Below are 25,350 nucleotides of genomic sequence, written 5' to 3' on the forward strand. Positions count from 1 at the left end.
TACAACAGCTTCCTGTTTGTCTAGCCGCCACGGACACGCCGTTCAACGAAAAATCAAGATCTTTGCAATTTACCATCGCTATGACTGTAACTGAATATTGCCATGTCTTCAGGCCAGGACTCTAATAAAACATGTAAAGTTTGGGGAAGGTCGGGGATTGTATGCTCGAGTTACAACAACTTTCTGTTTCATGGCGGAACATCAAATTTTGTCAGGCCACCACGGACACGCCCTTTAGCGAAAACTCAAGATCTTCGCAATTTAACTCTCAAAGGCCTTTAGATTAGACTTACCAAAAATGATGTTAATCTGATTAAAGCTCTAGGAGGAGTTTGTTAAAGGGTTAGTTCACCCAAAAATAAAAATTCTGTCATTTATTACTCACCCTCGTGCCGTTCCAGACCCGTAAGTCCTTCGTTAATCTTCGGAATGCAAATTTAGATATTTTTGTTTAAATCCGATGGCTCCGTGAGGCCTACATAGGGAGCAATGACGTTTCCTCTCTCAAGATCCATAAAGGTACTAAAAACATATTTAAATCAGTTCATGTTAGTACAGTGGTTCAATATTAATATTATAAAGCGACGAGAATGTTTTTGGTGCGCCAAAAAAAAACAAAATAACGAATTATTTAGTGATGGCCGATTTCAAAACACTGCTTCAGGAAGCTTCGGAGCATAATGAATCAGCGTGTCGAATCCGCAGTTCGGAGCGCCAGAGTCACGTGATTTCAGCAGTTTGGCGGTTTGACACGCGATCCGAATCATGATTCGACACGCTGATTCATTACGCTCTGAATCTTCCTGAAGCAGTGTTTTGAAATCGGCCATCACTAAATAAGTCGTTATTTTGGGGTTTTTTTGGCGCACCAAAAATATTCTCGTCGCTTTATAATATTAATATTGAACCACTGTACTCACATGAACTGATTTAAATATGTTTTTAGTACCTTTATGGATCTTGAGAAAGGAAATGTCATTGCTCCCTATGTAGGCCTCACGGAGCCATCGGATTTAAAAAAAAATATCTTAATTTGTGTTCCGAAGATCAATGAAGGTCTTACGGGTGTAAAACGGCACGAGGGTGAGTCATTAATGACAAAATTTTCATTTTTGGGTGAACTAACCCTTTAAAGTACGTCTGGAAATGGCAAAAACTGCATGTTTTGAAGAGAAAATTCAATATATCTCACTTACTGTTGGTTTTTCAGATTTTGCACCCAGGGACTTTTTTTTTTTTTTTTTTTTTTTTAGGTATTGGGCTGGGTTTTTCGTACTTGGTCTGCCAGCAAAAGACATTGCTTTATCTGCTAACCAGTTTCTACTCTGTGATAGGCTTCTGTTACTCACTAGAAAATGCATTCTAATTGAGTGGATTCACTCTAGACCCCCTTTACTTTCACTCTGGTATCGAGAAATCTTTAGAACTTTACCAATGGAGAGACTAACCGCAGTGGTTAGGGGAGATAGAACCATGTTTGAACAGATGTGGTGGCAAGTTATGGGGTATCTGAGAATTTTTTATCTTTTATTTTTGGTTCAGTTATTAGTATTATTGTATTGTGCTTCTGTTTAAGTGAAAAAAGCTCAACTACTTTTAACTTGACGGTAAACAATCTGTCAAATATATACAAGATGTTTTTAAATTATGTTGTATTCAGACGTTTGGAGACTTGCACCATAGTCACTCCATTGTTGTCCTGGCTGTACTTTGGCTTGATGTCATGCAGAAAGATTTGTGTTCATTCTGGAGTCTGAGTTAAGTGATCTGGATAAAGCAGCTCTCTGTGTTTTGCTCCATTTATCTTTCCCTCAGTAGTCATTAGTCTTTCTAATGAAACACATCCTAATATGGCCAGTGGCCAAGTTACAAACATTTATTTACAGTTGCATAATAGATATTGTTTTCTGAAGCTAAATCAGAAATTTGAAATACTGTTTTGAAAATGCGAAAGATAAATTTTATTTAATATTGTGACAATTTAACCACACAATTTTCACATTTTAATTTGTGAGGGCAGATACAGTTTTCTTAATCTGTTCTTATTAAAACCTCTGCTGTATAAAATTTTCTGAATTAGGCAATAAAAAATAAAATCAAATATACAAACAGAATGGAATGTAGAGCTGCTTGGACATGATTTTCAATATTTATCGTAGAAGGACCCTCTAGAAGAACTGTACATTTAAATAGTTGCAAATAGCATTAAACTTTGCTAAACATGTTTGCATGTAATTTCGTATTTGAATGTACAGTAATACTAAATTGTAAAATATTATAGATTCTTTTAATTACTTTTAATGAAAGTTCTGAAGTGTAAAAAAGAAAAAGAAAAAAGCCAGAGGCAAACTAACATTTTCAGTGATTGTCAGTATTCTAGACCTCAGTCATTCTCTGTTCTTCTTCAATTGGCGTTTGATTGTTCTCCTATTTTTCTTCCTCAGTGGTGAAATGGATGATGGAAAGCCGGTGTGGGCGCCCCACCCCACGGATGGGTTCCAGCTGGGCAGAATCATCGACATCAGTGCCGATAGTCTGACCATCGAACCTCTCAACCAGAGAGGGAAGGTGAGGAGTAGCTTCTGCAGAAATCACATGAACACAGTGTCATGTTTAAGGCCGAAACATGCTGCGTGCAAGTACATGAACCCAAATGTTTCCAGTTACACAAGCTCTTTTTGTACATTATTGCATTTATTATGTGTCAGAAAATGCAGTTCATTATCCAACGGAAGTAAATGATGCACTCACAAGGGCTCTACATTAAGTCTTTTATTCAGTTTATGTTTAAAGGTCATGTACTGTCATGTCAGATCAAAAATTTGAATCTTGCTGAGCAAGTTAAACTGTTATCATGTTTATATTGAGTATAATAACACATCTGGTTTAAAGGGATAGTTCACTCAAATGTGAAAAAAAAATTAATCATTTACTCACCCTCATGTCGTTGCAAACCTGTATGATTTTTCTTTCTTCTGCTGAATACAAATAAAAGGTATTTTGAAGAAAAAAACTCTTTCATTTATCAAAATACGCTATTTTATGTTCCACAGAAGAAAGACAGTCATAGAGTTTTGGAACAACAATGATGACCGAATACATTTGTTACAGTGTTTATTAATCTTTGTTAATGTTAGTTAATAAAAATCCATCTGTTCATTGTTTGTTCGTTAGTTCATAGTGCATTAACTAATATTAACAAATTCCAACATCTGTTTTAATAATGTATTACTAAATGTTGAAACTAAAATTAACTAAGATTAATACATTCTGTAGAAGTATTCTTAATTCTTAGTTCATGTTAACTAAAGCAGTTAATTAATGAAATGCATTAGCTGCATTAGCAGCATTAGCTCATCATTTGAGCCTGCATTTTTTTTTTTTTTTTTTTTTTTTTTTTTTTTTTGTAGCCTTACAAGCTGAAAAGTCTAAGGTTTAAACCTGTAGAATTGGATTTAGTGAGAGATATTCATGAAACGGAATATACACTGATCAGGCATAACATTATGATCACTGACAGGTGAAGTGAATAACACTGATTATTTCTTCATCACGGCACCTGTTAGTTGGTGGGATATATTAGGCAGCAAGTGAACATTTTGTCCTCAAAGTTGATGTGTTAGAAGCAGGAAAAATGGGCAAGCGTAAGGATTTGAGCGAGTTTGACAAGGACCGAATTGTAATGGCCAGAAGACTGGGACAGAGCATCTCCAAAACTGCAGCTCTTGTGGGGTGTTCCTGGTCTGCAGTGGTCAGTATCTATCAAAAGTGGTCCAAGGAAGGAACAGTGGTGAACTGGCGACTGGGTCATGGGCGGCCAAGGCTCATTGATGCACGTGGGGAGCGAAGGTTGGACAGACGAGCTACTGTAGCTCAAATTGCTAAAGTTAATGCTGGTTCTGACAGCAAGGTGTCAGAATACACAGTGCATTGCAGTTTGTTGCATGTGGGGCTGCATAGCCGCAGACCAGTCAGGGTGCCCATGCTGACCCCTGTCCACCACAAAAAGTGCCAACAGTGGGCACTTGAGCATCAGAACTGGACCACGGAGCAATGGAAGAAGGTGGCCTGGTCTGATGAATCACATTTTCTTTTACATCACGTGGATTGCCGGGTACGTGTGCGTCGCTTTCCTGGGGAACACATGGCGCCAGGATGCACTATTGGAAGAAGGCAAGCCGACGGAGGCAGTGTGATGCTTTGGGCAATGTTCTGCTGGGAAACCTTGGGTCCTGGCATCCATGTGGATGTTACTTTGACACGTACCACCTACCTAAGCATTGTTGCAGGCCATGTACACCCTTTCATGGAAACAGTATTCCCTGGTGGCTGTGGCCTCTTTCAGCAGGATAATGCGCTCTGCCACAGAGGTTCAGGAATGGTTAGAGAAGCACAACAATGAGTTTGAGGTGTTGACTTGGCATCCAAATTCCCCAGATCTCAATCCAGTCGAGCATCTGTGGGATGTGCTGAACAAACAAGTCCGATCCATTGAGGCCCCACCTCGCAACTTACAGGATTTAAAGGATCTGCTGCTAACATCTTGGTGCCAGATACCACAGAGCACCTTCAGGGGTCTAGTGGAGTCCATGCCTCGACGGGTCAGGGCTGTTTTGGTAGCAAAAGTGGGACCAACACAATATTAGGAAGGTGGTCATAATGTTATGCCTGATTAGTGTATAAAAATCATTGTTTTTAGTTTTGACTTTCAGCAGTTGTTCTCTGTAGGTTTTGTTTCAGATTTTACTGTGGACTTCAAACAGTGAGCCCCACGAAATGCTTTGTGTTCAGCACAAACCATGTTTATCCTAATTTTTCTGCTTTGTGTCGTACTGTGGTTTTCAAGGGTCGTGTCACCCAACCTCCCAATGCTGACATCTATTTGTTCGAGATTCATGACAGACAAATTGACATCTTTGATTGGACTCACAACCTTTTATTGTTGTTGTTTAACCAACAATGAAAGATATGAAAATTAGTTTCTCATTGTGTGTTAAAGTTTATAAGAAAAAACATGTTGTACCTGATTTGAGTGATGTGAATTTGCGATCTAAATGAATTGTGATGAGAACAGTAAACCAATGGCAAGAAAACCTCTTTCTCACAAATGACTGTGCTTGATTATGAGCCAGCTGTTATAATTAATTAATTGCCAAAAAAACTCACATTACCTGTTTGAATCATTCTAAAGAATCCTGAACCCACTGAATCCATTAGAGTGGTTAATGAATCATTAAATGACTGACTTACTGAGCTGCAAGTTATCATTGCTTTCAGCCTTGTCCGTCTTGAAATAAAGGGAGTTTTGTATTTTCAAGGTTCATGAAACTTATCAAAAAAACTGTAATCATTACTGACTGATCGTTCATCTGAATATAGCTTTAATGTACTATTAAAATGTCTATCTTTAACTGAACGTTGTCATAAGAACATAAGTCTCACAAACCTTAAGTATACAAAACTTGCTTTGTTTCAAGGTGGTTATTGTTAAAATGACTGAAATGGGGAAGGATGAATAGGAGCCACAGTTCTGTAGAAAACAAAGATAGACATGACTTATAGTTCAGGGTGGAAATGAAAGTACTCACTCTCCTACTGGTTGTCAAGGAACACCAGTGAAAATCTCATTAAAAACCGCATTCCCAAGAGAATGTTCAGTTGATTTAAGGGCTTTTAATAAAATGCTTGTGCTTTAAGAACAAGGAACTGCTAATACGATCTCATAATGAGGTACTCTCATTTCTTGTCATGTTTCTGTCAAAACCATTTTTTGCACTCAGATTCTTTGCACAAGCAGCAGAATGATTTAAACTCTATGGCTGAATGCGTCTGTTTTCAGAGCTGCTGCAAACACATCCTGTTGCCCATATGGAGTCCGGCCCTCTCTGGAGCTTTACACACATTACAGTAGCAATAACTCTGTGTGTGTTTGTGTGTGTGTTTTCACGTCTGACAACTACAAGACCGAGTGTTGTGTGCAGCATTACATCTAGCCCATGTGATTTGTGTGCAGTGTGATGTCGCTGAGTTGTGAAAGCACAATGGGTTGTCTGTTCACACGCTATAAGAGTGTGTGTGTGAGTGTGTGGAGGACACACTACTGTCTGATATCAGAACAGAAGCATGGAGGTGGAATACATAAAGTGGGAACTGTAGTTAATTAGTTGTAGTTGTTTGCTAAGGCAAGCATCAATATTGCTATCAGACCCCAAGTATTAAAGGGTTAGTTCACCCAAAAATTAAAATACTGCAATCATTTAATCACCCTCATGTCATAAGAATGTAAGAATTCAAACCCGTAAGAATTTTGTTCATCTTTGCAACACAAATGAAGATGATTTCTGTGCTTCAATTAAAAGTCTGAAACTTTGATGCTTAAAAAAGTTCATAAAGTGATTGTAAAAGTAATCCAGATTAAGTGGTTTAATCCAAGACTTCTGAAGAGACACAATATTGGTTTCTCGATTTTAATCGATTCTCATTTTGATGAAAATGTCGATTCTTAAATCCCAAGGATCGATCTTTTAGTCTTTGCTGTTTTCAGTTGATATGTGAACAAAACTTCACTATACATTATTTGTAGAGCGCCTGCCATCCAATAAATCAAAGGCTTTGTTACTTGTGATATTAAATAGTGTCATGAATAATATATAGTATCAGCTTTCAATTTTATTATGAATCAGTGTTTCAACCTCAGAAAGATGTCAATACAATGGATTTTATGTCACTCATATCGATTCATTTACCTCAGAAAAGCCATTCAGTGACCAACCATAGCTTGATAGCTAGAAAAATGAACTCTAGAGAGGAGCATTTTGCTAAATATGTGCACTATATTACATATCCTTTATATTTTTTCTGAACCTGTTCTTCAATATTTAATATGTTTGAATAATTAAATACATCTAACAAGAACAAGTGTTTATAACAGCCACCGTTTAAGTGTTTAGGCTATGTTTCAAAAAGCTAATTGGAGTAGAAACATAATTATGTCATTTAAAAATATTATAATATTATAATGTTATTTTAATAATGTTATTTTAATATGTGTAATTTAAATGTTTCTATACAAATCAGTTAATTTTAACCTTTAGTAAGCCTAATGAACCAACTGACAGGGTTCCTTGTATAGTTTACAGCATTAGTTGAAAGAGATTTTTTTTCCTTGAGAAAAATTGGCATGTACTGTACCTGATAAATATCCAATTTAATCAATATCGAATTGAATCAAAATTGGAAATGAATTGAATTACAAGCCTGTGAATCGAAATCAAATCGTGAAAATTGGGTCAATTCCCAGCCCTACTTTATATAATGTAGAGATTTAATTTAGGCTTTTATTCTACTATTGTGTATATATATACATCAACACACACATAGAGTACATGCAGGGCAGTAAACGGAAGCTCAGCTGTAATTGCTTGACACATGAAAACCAGTTTGTTTTCACATCAAGCAAGTACGCTTGAGCTTCCATTTACTGAGTTTGATGTGCTTTATGTGGTAAACATACAATGTCCTCTACGATGTCTTTATAAACTTTTTGAATTATCATTGTTTGGTGCAATGGATTCTCAGGTTTCAGTAAAAATATCATTATGATGATATTTCATATAAAAAATATCAAAGATGAGCAAAAGTCTAATGGGTTTGAAACAACATGAGGGTAAGTAAATGATCGCAGAATTTTAATATTAGGGAGAACTAACCCTTTAAATTTCAGCATGTAACTAATCCTGCACCATTTGTGCTTTAGAAATAAATAACACTTCAAATTATGCAACTTGTTGAAGAGAGAAGTGCTATTGTTTTTCTTTGTTATTCAGAATTCCATAGACTTAAAGGGTTAGTTCACCCAAAAATGAAAATATTGTCATTTATTACTCACCCTCATGTCGTTCTCCACCCCTAAGACCTTCGTTCATCTCCGGAACACACATTAAGATATTTTTGATTAAATCCAATGGCTAAGCGAAGCCTGCATAGACAGCAATGGTACTTCCTCTCTCAAGATCTATAGAGGTACTAAAAACATGTTTAAATCAGTTCATGTGAGTTCAGTGGTTCTACCTTAATATTGTAAAGCGACAAAAATATTTTTTGTGCGCCAAAAGAAAAACAAAATAATGACTTTTTAACAATATCTAGTAATGGCCGATTTCAAAACACTGCTTCATGAAGCTTCGGAGCTTTACGAATCAAATCAGTGGTTCGGAGTGCCAAAGTCACGTGATTTCAGCAGTTTGGTGGTTTGATACGCGATCCGAATCACTGATTCATAACGCTCCGAAGCAGTGTTTTGAAATCGGCCATCACTAGATATTGAACTCATATGAACTGATTTAAATATGTTTTTAGTACCCTTATGGATCTTGAGAGAGGAAGTACCATTGCTGTTTATGCAGGCCTCACTAAGCCATCGGATTTAATCAAAAATATCTTAATTTGTGTTTCGAAGATGAATGAAGGTCTTACGGGTGTAGAACGACATGAGGGTGAGTAATAAATGACATTATTTTCATTTTTGGGTGAACAAACCCTTTAAGTTGGGGACACACTTAACGACTAGCTGAAACTTTCTAAGACTGAACTCAACATACTTAAAGACTGTTTCCATCGACTGGAGCATATTCTAGTCTTTGACAGTCAGAGGAGCACAAACCTAAAGACTGAGTCAGTCCGCTATAAAACACACTTAACGATTGGTGAGTCATGACAGGACATTCTGCCAAACCGTCTGAGCGCAATTGGAACAAACTCAGTCTGTTTGAGCACGATCAGACGTAACAAGCAAATTACATTCATAATCAGCCTGACAGTCATGTCGTTTTTTTCCGGCCTGAGAAACCAGCCAGAACCCCGTAGCAACAGCATAGCATCATAGTAAAAACAAATTAGTCACCACAAATTATTAGGGTAACAAACACTCACAACCACTATGTCTCATTTCGAAGGCTGCATCCTCCGGAGGTCGCATACGTCATCAAGGATGTCTAATTTCAGAAAAGTAACCATTATTAATTGTTGTAATTTTCTTATGACTTTGGAATGTATTGGTTACTTTAGTGAAATGAGGCATCCTCTATGATGTATGCAGCCTACAAATGTGACTTCCAGAGGATGCAACCTTCGAAATGAGACTCAGCAAACATCTTAGTATCTGCATATCTAGAGGTCCCTAGCAACACCCTGTCAACCCTCCACAATTCCCTAGCAACACCTTAGCTTCATGATTCCAAATACTGCTCACTTTTTTTCACTGACATGCAGAATCCAAATTAAGTGTTCATTAACCTTTAATGCTAACGGAGAGCTGTTTGTATGTGCATGTGCAAGTGAAAGCGTGTGGCACTTATTGGAATTTAGTCTTGTACAAAAGTTTTCATGGGCTTTTAGCATGCAATACAATTAATAAATTCATTTCTCTGTGTTCCAGAACTTTCAAGCTCCTGTCAATCAAGTCTTCCCTGCTGAAGATGATGTCAACAAACATGTGGAGGACAACTGTAAGTGTCAATGAGTTCGAAATGGATGTGTTGGATAAAATGACACCATTCACTAATGATTTCCTGTGTGTGTTACAGGCTCATTGATGTACTTGAATGAAGCTACGCTTCTAAATAATGTCCGTGTGCGCTATAGTAAAGATAAGATTTATGTAAGTATATTCTTTATTGCAAATGTTGTCATGAAGACACTATTCTTTATGTCCCCAGCACTTCATGATGTCCACTCTACATGGCAAGATGTCTTAGCCTAAAGTATGCTTCACTTGCTCTGTTGGTCGCTTTCCGCTTCGTCTTGCGGAATGTGCATGTAAAGTCATTTTCATCCACTGGTGTCCACACACATGTGCTGCATGATTTTTCTGTGATTGAACACTGAAATAGAAGGGTCCACTTGGTTGTGCACATACACTGTCTGTGCTTGTGGTCAATAGAGTATACTTTGAATGGCTTGCATGCTCAACTGTGTGTGAAACGGAGCAGAATCATTCAGTAGTGCAGAAATGTATTGTCAACACTGTTCTGTGATTTATCAGTAAAATAGCTTAGAAGCTGAAAAGTTCTAGCATTTATTTCTTAGTTACTAAAACCCACAGCTTCACTATTTGTAGAGAGATTCTGCCAGGTACAATTAATTCATACTCAGTCGCTCTCATTAATGCATTCATATAATTGTAATCTTTACTGTGCTACTTTATTTCTATCTGATTTAGAACGAGCAGAGACAAAGACAAAAGAACTGATAAAAATAAGCTGTTATGTAGGATCAATATTTGTGGGCAGCATCATATGCCATAGCTGTGCACAAGACAACCCATGTTCGAGTCTCAGCTCGAGGTTCAGGCTCAGGGCTCGCATTTTTGCTTTCAAAAACACAAGACTCGGGCAGTGGAATGGGAAAACTGCAAGGTCTCGAGATGCGTTTTTTTTTTTTTTTTTAATGTTGAACTGATTTGAACTTGAGCGCCGCATTTTTAGAATGCCGTGTCATGCGCGAGACACTGCAAAAGACACAAGCGCAACGGTCATACACGTCTGTCTAGCGTGTTTACATAGAAAAACAATGGAAAAGTACCGCTTTGGAATGGAAATGACATGTTATGTGTGAACAGCCCCTTATTTATTCATTAATGACGTCATCATCGTTTAGTCGACTCGACTAATCACAAATGTTGAGACTTCTTTCAAAAACTTAAAAAAAAATCATAATGACCAAGCAGTGGTCATTAAAAACGCAGTTCATACACACTTCTCTTCTATGATTAAATGTTTTTAATTTCTGAAGTTCCCAAAAAATCATTGTACAGATTGTACAATGTACAAATTTTCAATGCTTATTAGTATTTGGTTGTCTGCAGAATAAAAATGCAATAATTAGTTCCTTTCTTGCTGCTCATGTTACTTTGTGTTTCAGACATTTGTGGCCAACATCCTGATTGCTGTGAATCCATATTGTGAGATTCCCAAGCTGTATTCCCCAGAGAGCATTAAACAGTACCGGGGCCGATCGCTGGGCACTCTACCACCTCACGTTTATGCAATTGGTAAACATTTCATGCAAAGGAAGTGATATTAAAGTGCCCCTATTATGCTATTTTAAAGGTTCCTACAATAGGTTTACATGCATCCAAGATCAAAAAACACTTTATTTTCTCATAATATACATTGCAGCATCATTACTTTTCTCACAGTGTCTGAAACGGTTAGATCAAGGATTCAGTCACTCTAAACCCCTCCTTTCCGAGAGCCTACTCTGCTCTGATTGGTCAGATGGCACAGTCTGTTGTGATTGGTTGACCACTTACAGCACGTGTCGGAAACAAAACGCTTATTACCATATTTGAATTTCAGCTCCGGAGGCTTTCTCAGCACATGATACAAAGTGATACGAACAGTAACTATGGCGTCGGTTTTACCGTATCAATTCCAGCATGAGTCCTCACCCTTTTGAAGTGTCTGCAGCACAGTGGCAGCACAGAAACCAGCGTCTTCTCGACATGTCGAAAACACGAACCAAACACTTCCAGTCTCAGCTACAACTACAGTGTTTGAGGGTCAAAGCAGACGTTGTTCGCGGGCAGCCAATGAAGACCATAGGCTGGCATTGTGCAAATTTGTTACATTAGGTTTGTAATAGGAAGTAAGACTGGAATTACTGACGACTCGTTTCAGCAGTTCAGAATCGATTCTTTCTTTCTTTTGTTGTGCACTTTGAGCTTTAAAACTTGCAGACCTTTTAAATTTACAAACAGCTATTTTACACACTGCATGAAAGCTAATAAAAAGCATAATAGGGGCACTTTAAGGCTTTTCAGTGATGTACACAAAATATAGACTATTAGTTTGAATAAATATGTTAATTAATATTTATTTATACTCCCTGTATATACTCATACCTTTTATTTGTTTTTGTTTAGCGGATAAAGCCTATCGTGACATGAAGGTGTTGAAGATGAGTCAGTCCATCATTGTGTCAGGAGAGTCAGGAGCTGGAAAGACCGAAAACACCAAGTTTGTTCTCAGGTATAGAAAGGTCTCATTTATATATCTATAAATAGTTTGAATAATATGAAGATATGAATTTATACATAACACTTTAATCCTGTGTTTTTACACTTAATACATGATATGATATGAATTTAGGAATTGTGAATGTTTAATTTAATGTAAGATGGGTTACTCTCTCTTCTCACAGGTACTTAACTACATCTTATGGTACAGGTCAAGACATTGATGAAAGAATAGTTGAAGGTACACTTGAATGACCTGACCATTACTAATCTAAATTTGTACTCCACTATACTTTAACTAATGTAAGTCATAGAAAATATGACTAAGAAACAACTGTTTTCTGTTTTCACTCAATTCCAGCAAACCCACTGCTCGAGGCATTTGGAAATGCCAAAACTGTCCGAAACAACAACAGCAGTCGCTTTGGGAAATTTGTGGAGATTCACTTTAATGAAAAGGTGTGTCTTGTTAAAAAGTCTCACTAAAACAGATGAATGTAATGCTTTTTGGATAGCAGTGCACAGTTTTAGTTTATCGCTGAGTTTGTTGTCCACTGAGTGCTTGGCACGACACCATGCGCTACTGTCTTTTTGATTGATATAGTGATGCAAATGTGTGATTTTGTAAATGAATTTGTTAGACATTTATTTGAATGCAGTGCTGATTTGTTTTCCAGAATGCAGTAGTAGGTGGATTTGTGTCCCATTACCTTTTGGAGAAGTCCCGTATCTGCACGCAGGGTCAGGAGGAGAGGAACTATCACATCTTCTACAGGCTGTGTGCTGGAGCTCCTGAAGACATCAAGGAGAAGTTCCACCTCAGCTCTCCAGACTATTTCAGGGTGTGTGAATCCTGCATCTCACAGACCCACTCCAGCCTGACAAATACACTTACATTACACTTGGACTTCTTTAAAATAGCCAGTAAGGCCCTGTTAATACCTGGTATTAAGATGCATTTTGGTAGATCGGATCACAAGTGGACGACGCTAAATACAGGTTTAAACGTGGTCTAAAACGTTTTGTGCTTGTCCACTTTCGACCACTTCCAAAGGTAGTCAAAAACACATTCGGCCGGATTGCTTTCGTAGTGTAAACACTCATGTGTTCGAAACAGCCACAAAGGACTGCCTGCTCTCCGCCCACTGACCTTATGGGAAGAGCGCTAGCCAGACGGGATTTAAACATTGTCGACTGAAGACCCAAGTTTGGTTTAAAGATGAAAAACGTACCAAGCACAATGTTCTCTCACCATTCCTGATTTCTAACACGCACTCGCAGCGTTCAACGTGGTTTTGCGGCTATCAGAGCAGAAACTTTAGCGGATGCTCTCTGTATGTTTTTCTGTTGTCTCCGTGCGCATTTATATGTAAATTGTGCGAGCTTATTTGGTCCATTAGATCGAAAGATCTGAAAAAAACAACAACATACATTTACCCTCTCATAGACCCTCTCCTTGAAGAAATCGGGACAGAAGTGGTTGAAAGTGGATAACAGAGACAGATTAAAACACCAGGTGTAAACGGGTATGTGTCTTCTTTGTCTACTTGTGATCCGATCGACTAATACACACCTTTAATACCAGGTGTGAACAGGGCCTAAGTGACTCAACAATGAGCATGTTTATATGCACATTGTTAACTTGATTATGCTTAATAAGCCAGCTATGCACATGGTCATGTAAAGGTGTTAACCCATTTTTCTTTATTCGAGTAAAGGCATAAACAGCTTAAACATTAACCGATCGATTTTTGCCTCTTACCCTGATTTCACCCAACATGTATACACACATTAACCTGCATTCTGTGGGCTTATTGAAGTGCGCATGTCTAATATGTGACAGGAAAGCATCCTTACTGTGGATTTAAGTGCATCCAGACTGAGCGAGTGTTTCGCGGAAATATTGCAAACTCTGACTATTTCTCGACCCAATTATAAAAATGTGTACTCATCTTGTGCAGAAATGGTGCAGCCAAAATGCTGCATCTGTAACTTCATATAAGGCAGAATACAAGCAAAGACTATAGAATAACACTTAAAGCGACTTTGGTATAAGTCAGTAAGTTTCCTGCTGACAATTTGGATTATTCTTGGGTTTTTAATGCTTTCTTTATCATCACAACTGACATTACAGAGTATTCCATCTGAGTCAGATATACAAATTGTTAGGTTCTGACCTCAATGCCGGGGAATAACCTGATTTATTAATAAAGTCTTGTAAAGGCGGTTTATTTCCATTGCCAGGTTATTGGTTTGCATGTAAACCGAGACAACGGGTTAGTTCAATAAGCTGATTTTTAGGAGTTATCAGCATATCGGTGTGCACATTTGGCTTCCTGAACATTTGGCTTCCTGAACAGATATTTTTACAGTATATGCATTCCGATTATGACATGTCTCTTCTTAATTTGTGCTATATTAGCATGAAAGTATTATTTGAAATATTCATGTTGATGCATTTATTAGTGTGATCTGCAAGTGTTGAAATTGTATTATTTAAATAGAGTCCTTCTTGACTGTTTGCCAGGTATTCTTTTAAAGAACACGTTTCTTAACACGTTTGTATACTTTATTTTTTTTCTTCTCCATCTAGTATCTAAGTCGAGGATGCACAAGGTACTTCTCTACCAAGGATTCAGACAAGCTGATTCCCCAAAACCGCAAGAGTCCAGAGGTAATACGTTTATTTTAAATGAATTCTCTGTATAATCAGAAGAACTGCCACCAGTATGGCTTGGAACGACTCTAAAGGTTGTTTGAGGGGGAACTCGCTTGCCCTCACTCCTGCACATTTAAACATTGAAAGAAACATTTTTAGTTAGTTTGGATGGGTAAGATTGTGTCAAAGCAGCTTTACAGTGATAAATGGTATATAATTTTGGCTGCACAGCAGCTCTTAAATAAAATGCTGTCAATGTATGCAGATGCAAAGCACTGTTGAATATCAAATGTCAAGTGTCATTAGTAGAGTCATTGGTGTGATGGGTAGAAGAAGAGTCTTTGATGAAGGGGACAGTAGAGGGTCACTACGGGATGTGATTCTGAATTTATGGATTTAGGGTTGATTAGGCATGATAAGCCTCAGCTCTGATTCATCTTGTCTTTTGTGAGCGTCTACATTTGTGTTTGGTTGCTGATCTACGGCTTGATATTTCACAGATGCAAGGCATTTGCAAATTACCTTGTATTTCGAATTGTTTATAATTTATGCATGATTGTGTTCATACTAATCTAATCACTGTACTAATCATCATTGTCTATGGTTGTGTGTCTGTTTGTGTCCATGATACATCAAAGGATGGGAAGGTGAATATGTATGTTGTTGTGCAATTATTGGGACTTTGGTTTTCTTCTTCCTTTTGTGATATAAATACATGACCTGGGTCCAATGTATTTCTTAGAGGACAAAGATAACTATATTGTGGACTTTTGTACCGTATGGAATGTGGCCTTACTTATTTTAATCGATGTCTCATCGTTAACTAAAGAACAAGGAAACAAACTTGAAGGAATATTCTGAGTTCAATACAACTTAATTTTGACTTCCTTTTCTATCCTTTTCTTAAAAAACAAAAAACAAAAAAATCCGGGTTACACTGGTTACATATTAACCTTATGCATTATATCCAATTTTATAACATGTTCTTGCCATGTTACACATAAAAGCTCGAGAAAAAAAAAAGAAAAAAAAAGTGAAATATATTTGACCCTGATCTTGTAAAAATGGAAAGTTACTTTCATTTCTTGGGAGCTAAACTGCCATTTCCCTCCTGTTTTGGCTTTCCTTAAGGTAACGGGATATTCTTCTCTTAATATTCATGTTTATTATTTGACACAAAATAGTAATAGTATTACAGCAGGATGCAAGTCTAAAGCACTGTTAAGATCCACCACATGAATTCAGGTTAATGATATTAGTGGTATACTGTGACACAGTATATTTGCAGTGTTTGTGTCTGCTGTACAGTATGTGCTCTTCTCAATAAGGACAAATTTCTTTAGCACCTGCATTTGTGAACCCTCAGGTTCCTTTCAAATGTCACCTGTTTTTGAACAGAAGACACAAATCCATAATGCCAGCGACTTATCATTTTATTGATAGTTTCAGCTCAGTATTAACAGGCATCTGGGGCAGTCAAAATTTATGTCATTTAAAAATATCCACACACAGTTATAGTCAGGCTTGTGATTGTCATGGGAGGTTGGAAATTTTTGAAAAATTCATGATAGTAGTACTGGAGTTTACCTGCTGCTATCACTGAATGTTTCACACCTGATGAGAGTCACGACCCGCTACAGTCACGACCCACACCCTCTGAAAGACAACATCCACAGAGACTGCAGTTTGTGATCAAACCCCACAGAATCCCCAACATTTTTTGATAATTCAAAAAATTAAGGGTGCAATGAGTAAAATTTGGGAGGATCTATTGACAGTAATGTAATATAATATACATAACTATGTTTTCAGTGGTACATAAAGACCTTACATAATGAACCGTTATGTTTTTATTACCTTAGAATGAGCCATTTCTATCTCATACACCGCAGGTTCTTCTTCTAAATTGTTCGTGTTTTTAGAGGCAGCTTGCATCGTCACTATGTTGAATACACACGAAGAAGTAGTAGTAGTAGTACTAGTAGTTGTCTGGTTTATTAGAAACAGAGACCGTTCTTTGTTAGAAGTAAGAAGAAACCTCATTGCTTCACACAAGCTACTCGCTGCTCGCTCTCTCAGACGACGACATGTCGGCCAGACGGCCACCATAGCTTCTCTGAATCCATTCTGCAGCATGGATTTTTATTCATATTCAGATATGTGGACGACACCAGGGTCATGATTTTAACATCTACACTTCAGTCAGTGGATGGGACTTGTGAAAATGTTGACAACAAACCTGCTTTTTTTGCACTTTACAACATAATCAGACATCAATGACTGTAGAAAACCTACATACACCTGCCATTTTGTCAGATGAAGTCATATGACCTGAAATTTCACATCATTTATGATCTTTCAGTAAAGTTAATGAAAATATAAGCATAAACATATATAGTCTAAGGATATGGTTTGTATATAAGATTAGACTATATATTATATATAGTAGTTATATTTTTCTTTAAAATGTATTTATTTTTATGGATTGTATATTTATTTTGGCTTTACCTTTTCTATAAATAGCTGTGCTTCCATCCAAAGTTGCAAATTTAATTAGAATATTGCATAAAACATTTGCAAATAAAGCAGCGTTTCAATCCCATGTGTTCAAGAGAACAAAACTGTCACTTCCTGCGAAATTGGCACAAAATATCTGTAATAAAAATGGATATTGATTTAATCAGGGAAGAAACTGTGGCTCTTTTTTTCCTCCATCATAAATGACTTGTGTCTCAGGGCACACTGATGAAACAGTAAACGCTGTCATGTTCTTTTGCGTTCGGATGCTGGTGTTTGGGAACGCAATCGTGTGAGACACTTCTGGGAGGGAATTAAACCAAATCATTCTGATGAGACTTTGGCTCAGGCATTTCAGAACGACCAAACAAACACTTGAGATGCTGTGCGATGCGATTGATCCACTGGTTAGTCCAGTTATCCAATCACATCCACTGTTGAGGCAAAGTCATGTGAGTTTGTTGATGCAGTTCGAGGGATTTATTCAGTACGATATCCCAAAATTTTCATAAAAATAGTTGAATGGAAACAGCTAATGTACCCCTGTGGCTTTACAAACCACTCTTCACTCTGAAGTCACTAGAATGCTGCATGTTTGAGCTTCTGTGTTTGAGGAGTCTAAAAAATAAAACAAAACAAAATTGCAAAAGCATTTTCAAAATGCACAGTATCCCAGGACATTTTAAACCAAGTAGGAGATTGAAGGTATGGTCACATTAGCGAAATTTCACAGGCGAAATGGTCCATTGTCAATAGTTTAGTGATGCATTAAGCACAGCTCATGCAGAAGTCACTTTCAAACCAAGCAGCTTTCTGTTGGTCAGCATGGCAAATTTACATGACGACCAACTTGAGCATCTCCATGGGGAACTCTTTCCACTTTCACGCAAAACTCTCGATTGTGGTGATTCCCACAGTATTAAAATGACTCGACTTTGCCTGCAAAATTTTGCCGAACAACAGTAAATATGACTACATGCGACAAGACCTCAAAGCAATAAGCAAGCATTACAATACAGTAAACTTTAATGCAATTTGGTTGTCTGCAGTTACATTAAATGGACCGAACCACTACATGTAAGCATATAGCATATTCATTTTTATCTCAGTAGACAACCTGAGGGCAATGACATGGAGACTATGACAGTCATGAGTTTCACAATGTAGCTTTGTGGATATATTTAAATGATTATGTGGAGTTGGTGTTCTGCTGCCCATGTACTTTTGGTTATGTAGTATAGAGTAACAAAATGTTAAAATAAATTGATTTCTGAGTTTTATGTGCAATTGTGCTCCTGGATAAGCTCAGGCGTTTCTGTTCTGACAACATGCTGTTGTCTCAGATGAGTCTAACTTGAGAATTGTTCCTCAGCATCTGAAGGCCGGCGCTCTGAAAGACCCTCTGCTGGACGACCATGCCGACTTTAACAGAATGTGTGTGGCCATGAAGAAGATCGGTCTGGATGACACAGAGAAGTTGAACCTGTTTAGGGTGGTGGCTGGGGTTTTGCACCTTGGAAACATTGATTTTGAGGAGGCTGGAAGCACCTCAGGTAAACTGAGAGCTAGTGTAACTCCTGAATATATACAGTTCCCTTTCGATACTTCACTCGTACTGCGTATGGAGACCTTTCCCCATACGCAGTACTCGTTCCGTATCTCAGGGAACCGAGGTTACGTTCGTAACCGAGTACGATATTACACATACACTGTTTGGCTAGTTTGTGACTCGGCAAACACTTTAGAAGCAAATTTTTAACAGTCAACCCTGAACCCATCTTAAGAGTTTTTGTCTAAAGCCAAATTTAAAAACCTTAGTTAGGCATTTATCTTGCTCTTTAATAGTATTTTAACTTGTTTACTCACCATTAAAATAACCAAGGAAGCTGGCATGACATCAAAACACCAACCAACCAGCTAACTTTGTGTTTATTCATTGAAAGCTGCTGACAGTGAAAATAATCCAGACTATAGCAATATCTACAAACTTATAGGGTTTATAAATTTGTATCCAGCAGTTAAGTTTTCAGTAAAATTGGTTTGTTACTTACCAGTTAGACAGAATACATTGCTATGAGTTTATTTTGCATTTAAAAGAAATGCTTTCATTATGACTTGCTGTTTCTGACAGAAAATTCAATTTGAGCCAGGTGTGGATTAGTAGTTGTGACTTCTAAATAAGACTAAAATTATTACAAAATTGTTTTTGAAATACTTGAAATAAAGTTAAAATAAAAATATAAATATTAGATAAAAAAAAAAAAACTTAAAAACTCAAACGAAAATTAGAAATGTTTGGCAAATAAACAAAATAAAATAAGTTAAAGTATTAAAATTACTAAAACTAAACAAAAAATGTCTTAAATTTAAAATTAAAAGGAAAACTAAACATAAAAATTAAAGCTAATTCAAAATATTAATAAATACTATAATTGTATATACTGTCATAATACTAAAATAACACTGGTTTGGATATCATTGTCACCACAATGATAGTAAAACCTGAAATGATCTACATTGTGAGGACATCTCAACAAAGCCCACAATGACAGCAGGTTAATAAAGATACTAAATAATATGTTGCCGTCTTAATTTATTATAATACTTAAAATTCTGTAAGGTTTATTGTTCCTATGTAACCTACTATAAAAACAATGGAAATCAATGAGAAGTCCCCACCATGACTGAAAAACAAATGTGTGTGAGGTAGGTTGAGATCTGTTTAAAAAAATGAAGAAAATCAGTTCATTTCTTTTACATATTTGACAAATATAGCATAACCGTTCCCTCACAATAAACATCAGGTCACATTATCTGTTTCTTTAATTATAAAGCAGATCTTGATAAAAACGAAGAAAAACTACTGGGTAATGTTCCAATGTACTGCGCTGAGCAGTCTCAACCGTGCTCTACTATTGGGTTGGTCCCTTATTGGTGTTCATGTGTGTTTCAGGGGGCTGTGTCTTAAAGAAGACATGCGGCCAGTCGTTAGGGTTCTGTGCGGAGCTGTTGGGTCTGGATGAGGAAGATCTGCGGGTCAGTCTGACCACCAGAGTCATGCTCACCTCTGCAGGGGGCATTAAAGGCACAGCCATCAAGTAAGTGCTGCTCATGCCTTCTAATGAAAAATTGAACCGAGATGCTTGGAATTCAGTAGATAACCAATCACAGCCACAACAATCCCTAACCAGAGATATTAGTGATATTGAGTGCTTTTCCTTTGATTAGCCAAAATATCTAGCATGAAATAAACAGTTTGGTTTAATTGTGTGTAATGTATCAGATGGTGCTATCATTCACCTTTTTATCTTCTCCAGGGTTCCTCTGAAGGTGGAGCAGGCCAGTAGTGCACGTGACGCTCTGGCTAAAGCCATCTACAGCCGTCTCTTTGATCATGTGGTTACCAGGATCAACCAGTGCTTCCCCTTTGACTCATCTGCTCACTTCATTGGTGTGCTGGACATCGCTGGCTTTGGTAAAAGGATACTCAGTTGCACACAATTTTATTTGAGTCACCTAAGCCATTAAAGGATTAGTTCACTTTCAACTGAAAATTACTCCAGGCTTTACTCACCCTCAAGCCATGCTAGGTGTATATGACTTTCTTCTTTCTGATAAACACAATCAGAGAAATATTAATAAATATCCTGATGCATCCAAGCTTTATAATGGCAGTGAGCGGGATCAACGAGTATGTGCTTCCATCCACATCCATCCATCATAAACATATACTCCACACGGCTCTGGGGGGTTAATAAAGGCCTTCTGAAGGAAAGCGATGTGTTTGTGTAAAAAAAAATATCCATATTTAACAAGTTATAAAGTAAAATATGGTTCCGCCAGACCGCCTTCCGTATTCTACTTACGAAGAAAGTGTAAAACTCTCGCAGGTTAAAAAGCTTACCCTACATCCTATGCCTTCCCTATTCAGCTCACGGAAAAAGTGTAACTGATGCGAAGGAAACGCATTGCTTCTCTTCAGAAGGCCTTTATTAAATGGAATGGAAGCACATACTCGCTGATCCCGCTCACTGCCATTATAAAGCTCGGATGCGTCAGGATATTTATCAATATATCTCCAATTGTGTTCATCAGAAAAAAGAAAGTCATATACACCTAGGATGGCTTGAGAGTGAGTAAAGCTTGGGGTAATTTTCATTTGAAAGTGAATTAATCCTTTAATGCCATGTGACTGATCATTCAAAGTCTATTTCATGCTGTTAAGATCGCTACAACAAAACGTCTCTGGCACAACTTCTAAAATATAATAAAATATTTGCAATTTGTAAGTTATCTTTCCTAATATCGGAATATACCTGTTAAAGCTAACCAACCAAACCCGGACTCCTCGGAAATGGCTACTTATATTACCAAATGTAAATTTTCTCTTCCTTTTCCTCAGAGTATTTTGAGCACAACAGTTTTGAGCAGTTCTGCATCAACTACTGTAATGAGAAACTGCAGCAGTTCTTTAATGAGCGCATTCTCAAAGAGGTGAGTGATTCAGCTGATATACAGGCACAGCTAATTTACAACAGGTGGCTCATCGAGTCACAATTTACAGCCATGTATTTTCATAAGATATGTTTTTGTACATATTATTAAAGCTACTGTCAATTATCTACCTATTACATTTTCTTTGATATGATATTGCATTCACTAATTCAAAACTTTTTTTAAAAAAAATATATTTTTAAAAGAAGTTAATACTTATTATCAAGAACATATTAAACTGATCAAACAAAGGGACAGTAAAGACATTTAAATGTTGCAAAATTTCTAATTTTTATTTCAAATAAAAGTTAAATATGTAGGTTAATAAAGGTTAAATATAAATATGAAGCAGCACAACTGTTTTCAAAATTGATAAGAAGAAATGATTCTTGAGCAGCAAATCAGATTTAGAATGATTTCTGAAGGATCATGTGACACTAAAGATGAGTAATGCTGAAAATTCAGCTTTGATCACAGGAATAAATTACATTTCAAAATTTAATGAAATAGAAAATACTTAAATGTTCACATGCAGTATTTTCAAAATACATTTTTCTACTACAACAAAATAAGTGATGGAGTTCTACAAATAGGAATCAACAATTCACTTATACTGTTAATGTTGCAAATTAAACAAAACAACACAAATGCAATGCAGAAACAAATTCAACAGAATTTGAGAATAGAACAGCACTGCCATTTTATGCAGATGTTAACCAGTGTAAAACAGAAAAAGTTTTATTCAATCATTCATTCATTTTTGTCTTTGCGTTTTCTTGTACGCATGATTATGTGTGTTTTACATGTTTTCGTGGCAGATTTGCCACAAGCTAACTGCATTTTCCTGTAAATAAACTGTTTAGCAGATTTTTACCAAATCATCCAAAACTGAACAATGTTTTGGTGTTGCACTTATAGAAATTGCTAAGTGACATTGTTAGGCTGAGTAGAGTTGAAATTAGCCATTATAAAGCATGAGCTGGACTGATATTATGTCTGCTGTTTTGTGTTTGGTTAACAGGAGCAGGAACTGTATCAAAGAGAAGGTCTGGGAGTCAATGAAGTCCATTACGTGGATAATCAGGACTGTATAGGTCTGTCTCTCATTAAACATGAATCTACACTACACATATTATGTTTGCACTCTTCTGCCTTTTTAGAAAGCAGGAGGCTGAAACTTTTGGCAGCCTAAGTGTGCTTGATTGAATGTATAAATTTGTCTTTGCCATTGTATGTTCTTCTGTTCAGACTTGGTGGAGTCGAAGTTAGTTGGCATCTTGGATATCTTGGATGAAGAGAACCGGCTACCTCAACCCAGTGACCAGCACTTTACTGAGACTGTCCACAGCAAACACAAGGACCATTTCCGCTTGACTGTAAGTCACACTTCACAATAGCTCTCGTTTCAGCATCTCACTCTTATTTTAGTGGCCTTAGTTGTCAAATCACTCATCTCGCAGGTTCCCAGGAAGTCCAAGCTGACAGTGCACAGGAACGTCAGAGACGACGAGGGCTTCATCATAAGACACTTTGCTGGAGCAGTCTGCTATGAAACGGTACACACACACACACACACACACACGTTTGTTTTACTATATTAGTGTGGAATTTGCATAGACTTCCATTGATTTTTATATCAGGTTAATGATATTTTCTATGGCCTAACCCAACCCCATACCCCTAAACCTACCCATCACAGAAACATGCAAAACACTAGATTTGGATGTTTTGGCTGATTTATAAGCCTTTTTAACAAGTGAGGACCAGTAAAATGTCCTCACTAGTCAGTTGTTATAATTTTTCGCTATACAAGTGTACATTCGGCCCTCACAAGAATAGCCAAACCGGTACACACACACACACACACGTACACACACTAGTCATTCCATTTTAGGGAAAATCTAATTATTTTACATATTTTAATATATTTAATATTTTCACACTGTTTTGCTAACCTGTTTAATCTATATGTTTCAAAGGTGAACTTAAAAGTGTAACTCATTCACAAATTGCTAGTTCTGCTTCAGTCAAAATACACAAATTTCCCTTATCAAGGATTTATCAATTTTCTCTCAATTTTTGCTAATGTCTCAATTAAATTAGTTAAACCAGTTCAGTTACTTTTTTTTTTTTTTTTTTTTTTACTTCTAAAGGGAAATAATCACACAGAATGTGTTTTTGCTTTTACAAACACATGACGCACAAATTCATTTTAAATGTAAAAGTCAGTTTAAACTAATGGAGGAATGAAAAGATATGTGTAAAAAGACTTTAAAATGTTTTAGATGTAAATAACTCAATTAATATTCTGATTCCTCTTTCACTACTAAAGCTGATATTAAAATGTATAAAAAATAAATTAAAATGTGTACTTGAAACAAAAACTACATTGTAATCAATAGGCTTGCTGCGGTAGACAGTGTTACACAGTGTTCAGCCGTACACTGATTATATTACTTGCCCACCGTGGCACCGCCCCTACTGTTGTTTTGCTTTTTATACAAATAAAAACCATTTAGTTCAATTAGGCTATAAAGCTTATGCTCTGCTCCATATGCAACATGAGCTGCAGAGTTGCAGCACAGTGCAGCAGCAGTCAGATTTCATTGATCATGTGCCAAGTGTAAGGAGTGATTAGATGACTGACGAGACGATGGCAGAGGATTTGCTGCGCAACAGATCCTGAGGATCATTGACAAATATCTTGTCTTGTAAAATGTACTCGTGATAAATGGAATTGAAAAGCGAGAGCCCCCACCCAGTGTTATCGGTAATACCGGTGTTGTCACAAGTTAATTTACCGGTGTGAAAATTTCCTCACCATAACATTTCTAGAAACCATCATTCTCCTAAAATTACTGTACTGCACAAACACTTATGTGGTAATTTATTCTAGATACTGTTTCACACTAACTGTTGCAGTTTGAAGCAAAGCTTAAATTGATCTGCTTCCTAGAACAGTGTATTAAAGTCCTATGTGATACAGACCTTTTTTTTTTCTCTCTCTCTTTCAGACTCAGTTTGTGGAGAAGAATAACGACGCGCTTCACATGTCATTGGCATGTCTGGTGAGCGAGTCGAAGGATAAATTCATCGGAGAGCTCTTCGAGAACTCAAACCACTCCAAAGACACCAAGCAGAAGGCTGGCAAACTGAGCTTCATCAGTGTAGGCAACAAATTCAAGGTCAGTTTCAAAATCATTTAGTTTGACAGCTGTTTGAAAGAAAAAATGAACAAATGTACAGGGTTTCCACTGGACATTAAAAAGTTAAATACATGTCAAATTTAAGGTCATAAAAAGTCTTAAATATCTTAAATGGTATAACAAAAGTCTTCATGTCAATTAAGAAGTCTTAAATATGGTGACAGAGTAGCAGTAATCGTGATACGGCTTAAGCTGGGAACACACTACACGACTGTCAGGCTGATCATGAATGTAATATGGTTGTGACGACTGATCATTCCCAAACGGACCGGGTCTGTTCCAGTTGCACTCAGTCGCTGTTTACAGTCATATAGTCTGCAGTGTCTAAAGATTCTCTAAGAATTTAAGAACAGCTGTTGCCAGTCATTAGATTTAAAATTAAACAGAAAAAAATAAAATGGTAGCTTATGTAGGCAATATCACCGCACTTGTTTCTGAATATTTGTTAATTTATATAG

General features: G+C 36.9%; 1 protein-coding gene across 4 annotated transcripts in view; it reads left to right on the plus strand.

Annotated features, from left to right (window-relative positions):
- Positions 1-25,350, plus strand: part of myo6a (myosin VIa) — a 62,362-nt gene that overhangs the window by 20,777 nt on the left and 16,235 nt on the right. For all 4 annotated transcript variants that reach the window (XM_051875561.1, XM_051875557.1, XM_051875558.1 and 1 more), the window contains exons 2-18: positions 2,445-2,568; positions 9,437-9,506; positions 9,585-9,658; positions 10,921-11,050; positions 11,924-12,029; positions 12,202-12,257; positions 12,378-12,475; positions 12,694-12,858; positions 14,610-14,690; positions 18,565-18,745; positions 20,146-20,290; positions 20,510-20,667; positions 21,595-21,686; positions 22,708-22,780; positions 22,935-23,062; positions 23,147-23,242; positions 24,701-24,871. In XM_051875561.1, coding sequence (XP_051731521.1) covers positions 2,452-2,568; positions 9,437-9,506; positions 9,585-9,658; positions 10,921-11,050; positions 11,924-12,029; positions 12,202-12,257; positions 12,378-12,475; positions 12,694-12,858; positions 14,610-14,690; positions 18,565-18,745; positions 20,146-20,290; positions 20,510-20,667; positions 21,595-21,686; positions 22,708-22,780; positions 22,935-23,062; positions 23,147-23,242; positions 24,701-24,871 — 1,941 coding nt within the window. In that variant the 5' untranslated portion in view covers positions 2,445-2,451. The remainder of the gene's footprint in view (positions 1-2,444; positions 2,569-9,436; positions 9,507-9,584; positions 9,659-10,920; positions 11,051-11,923; positions 12,030-12,201; positions 12,258-12,377; positions 12,476-12,693; positions 12,859-14,609; positions 14,691-18,564; positions 18,746-20,145; positions 20,291-20,509; positions 20,668-21,594; positions 21,687-22,707; positions 22,781-22,934; positions 23,063-23,146; positions 23,243-24,700; positions 24,872-25,350) is intronic.

The sequence above is a fragment of the Ctenopharyngodon idella genome, chromosome 20, assembly GCF_019924925.1.
Source record: "Ctenopharyngodon idella isolate HZGC_01 chromosome 20, HZGC01, whole genome shotgun sequence".
NCBI classification, from domain to species: Eukaryota; Metazoa; Chordata; class Actinopteri; order Cypriniformes; family Xenocyprididae; genus Ctenopharyngodon; species Ctenopharyngodon idella.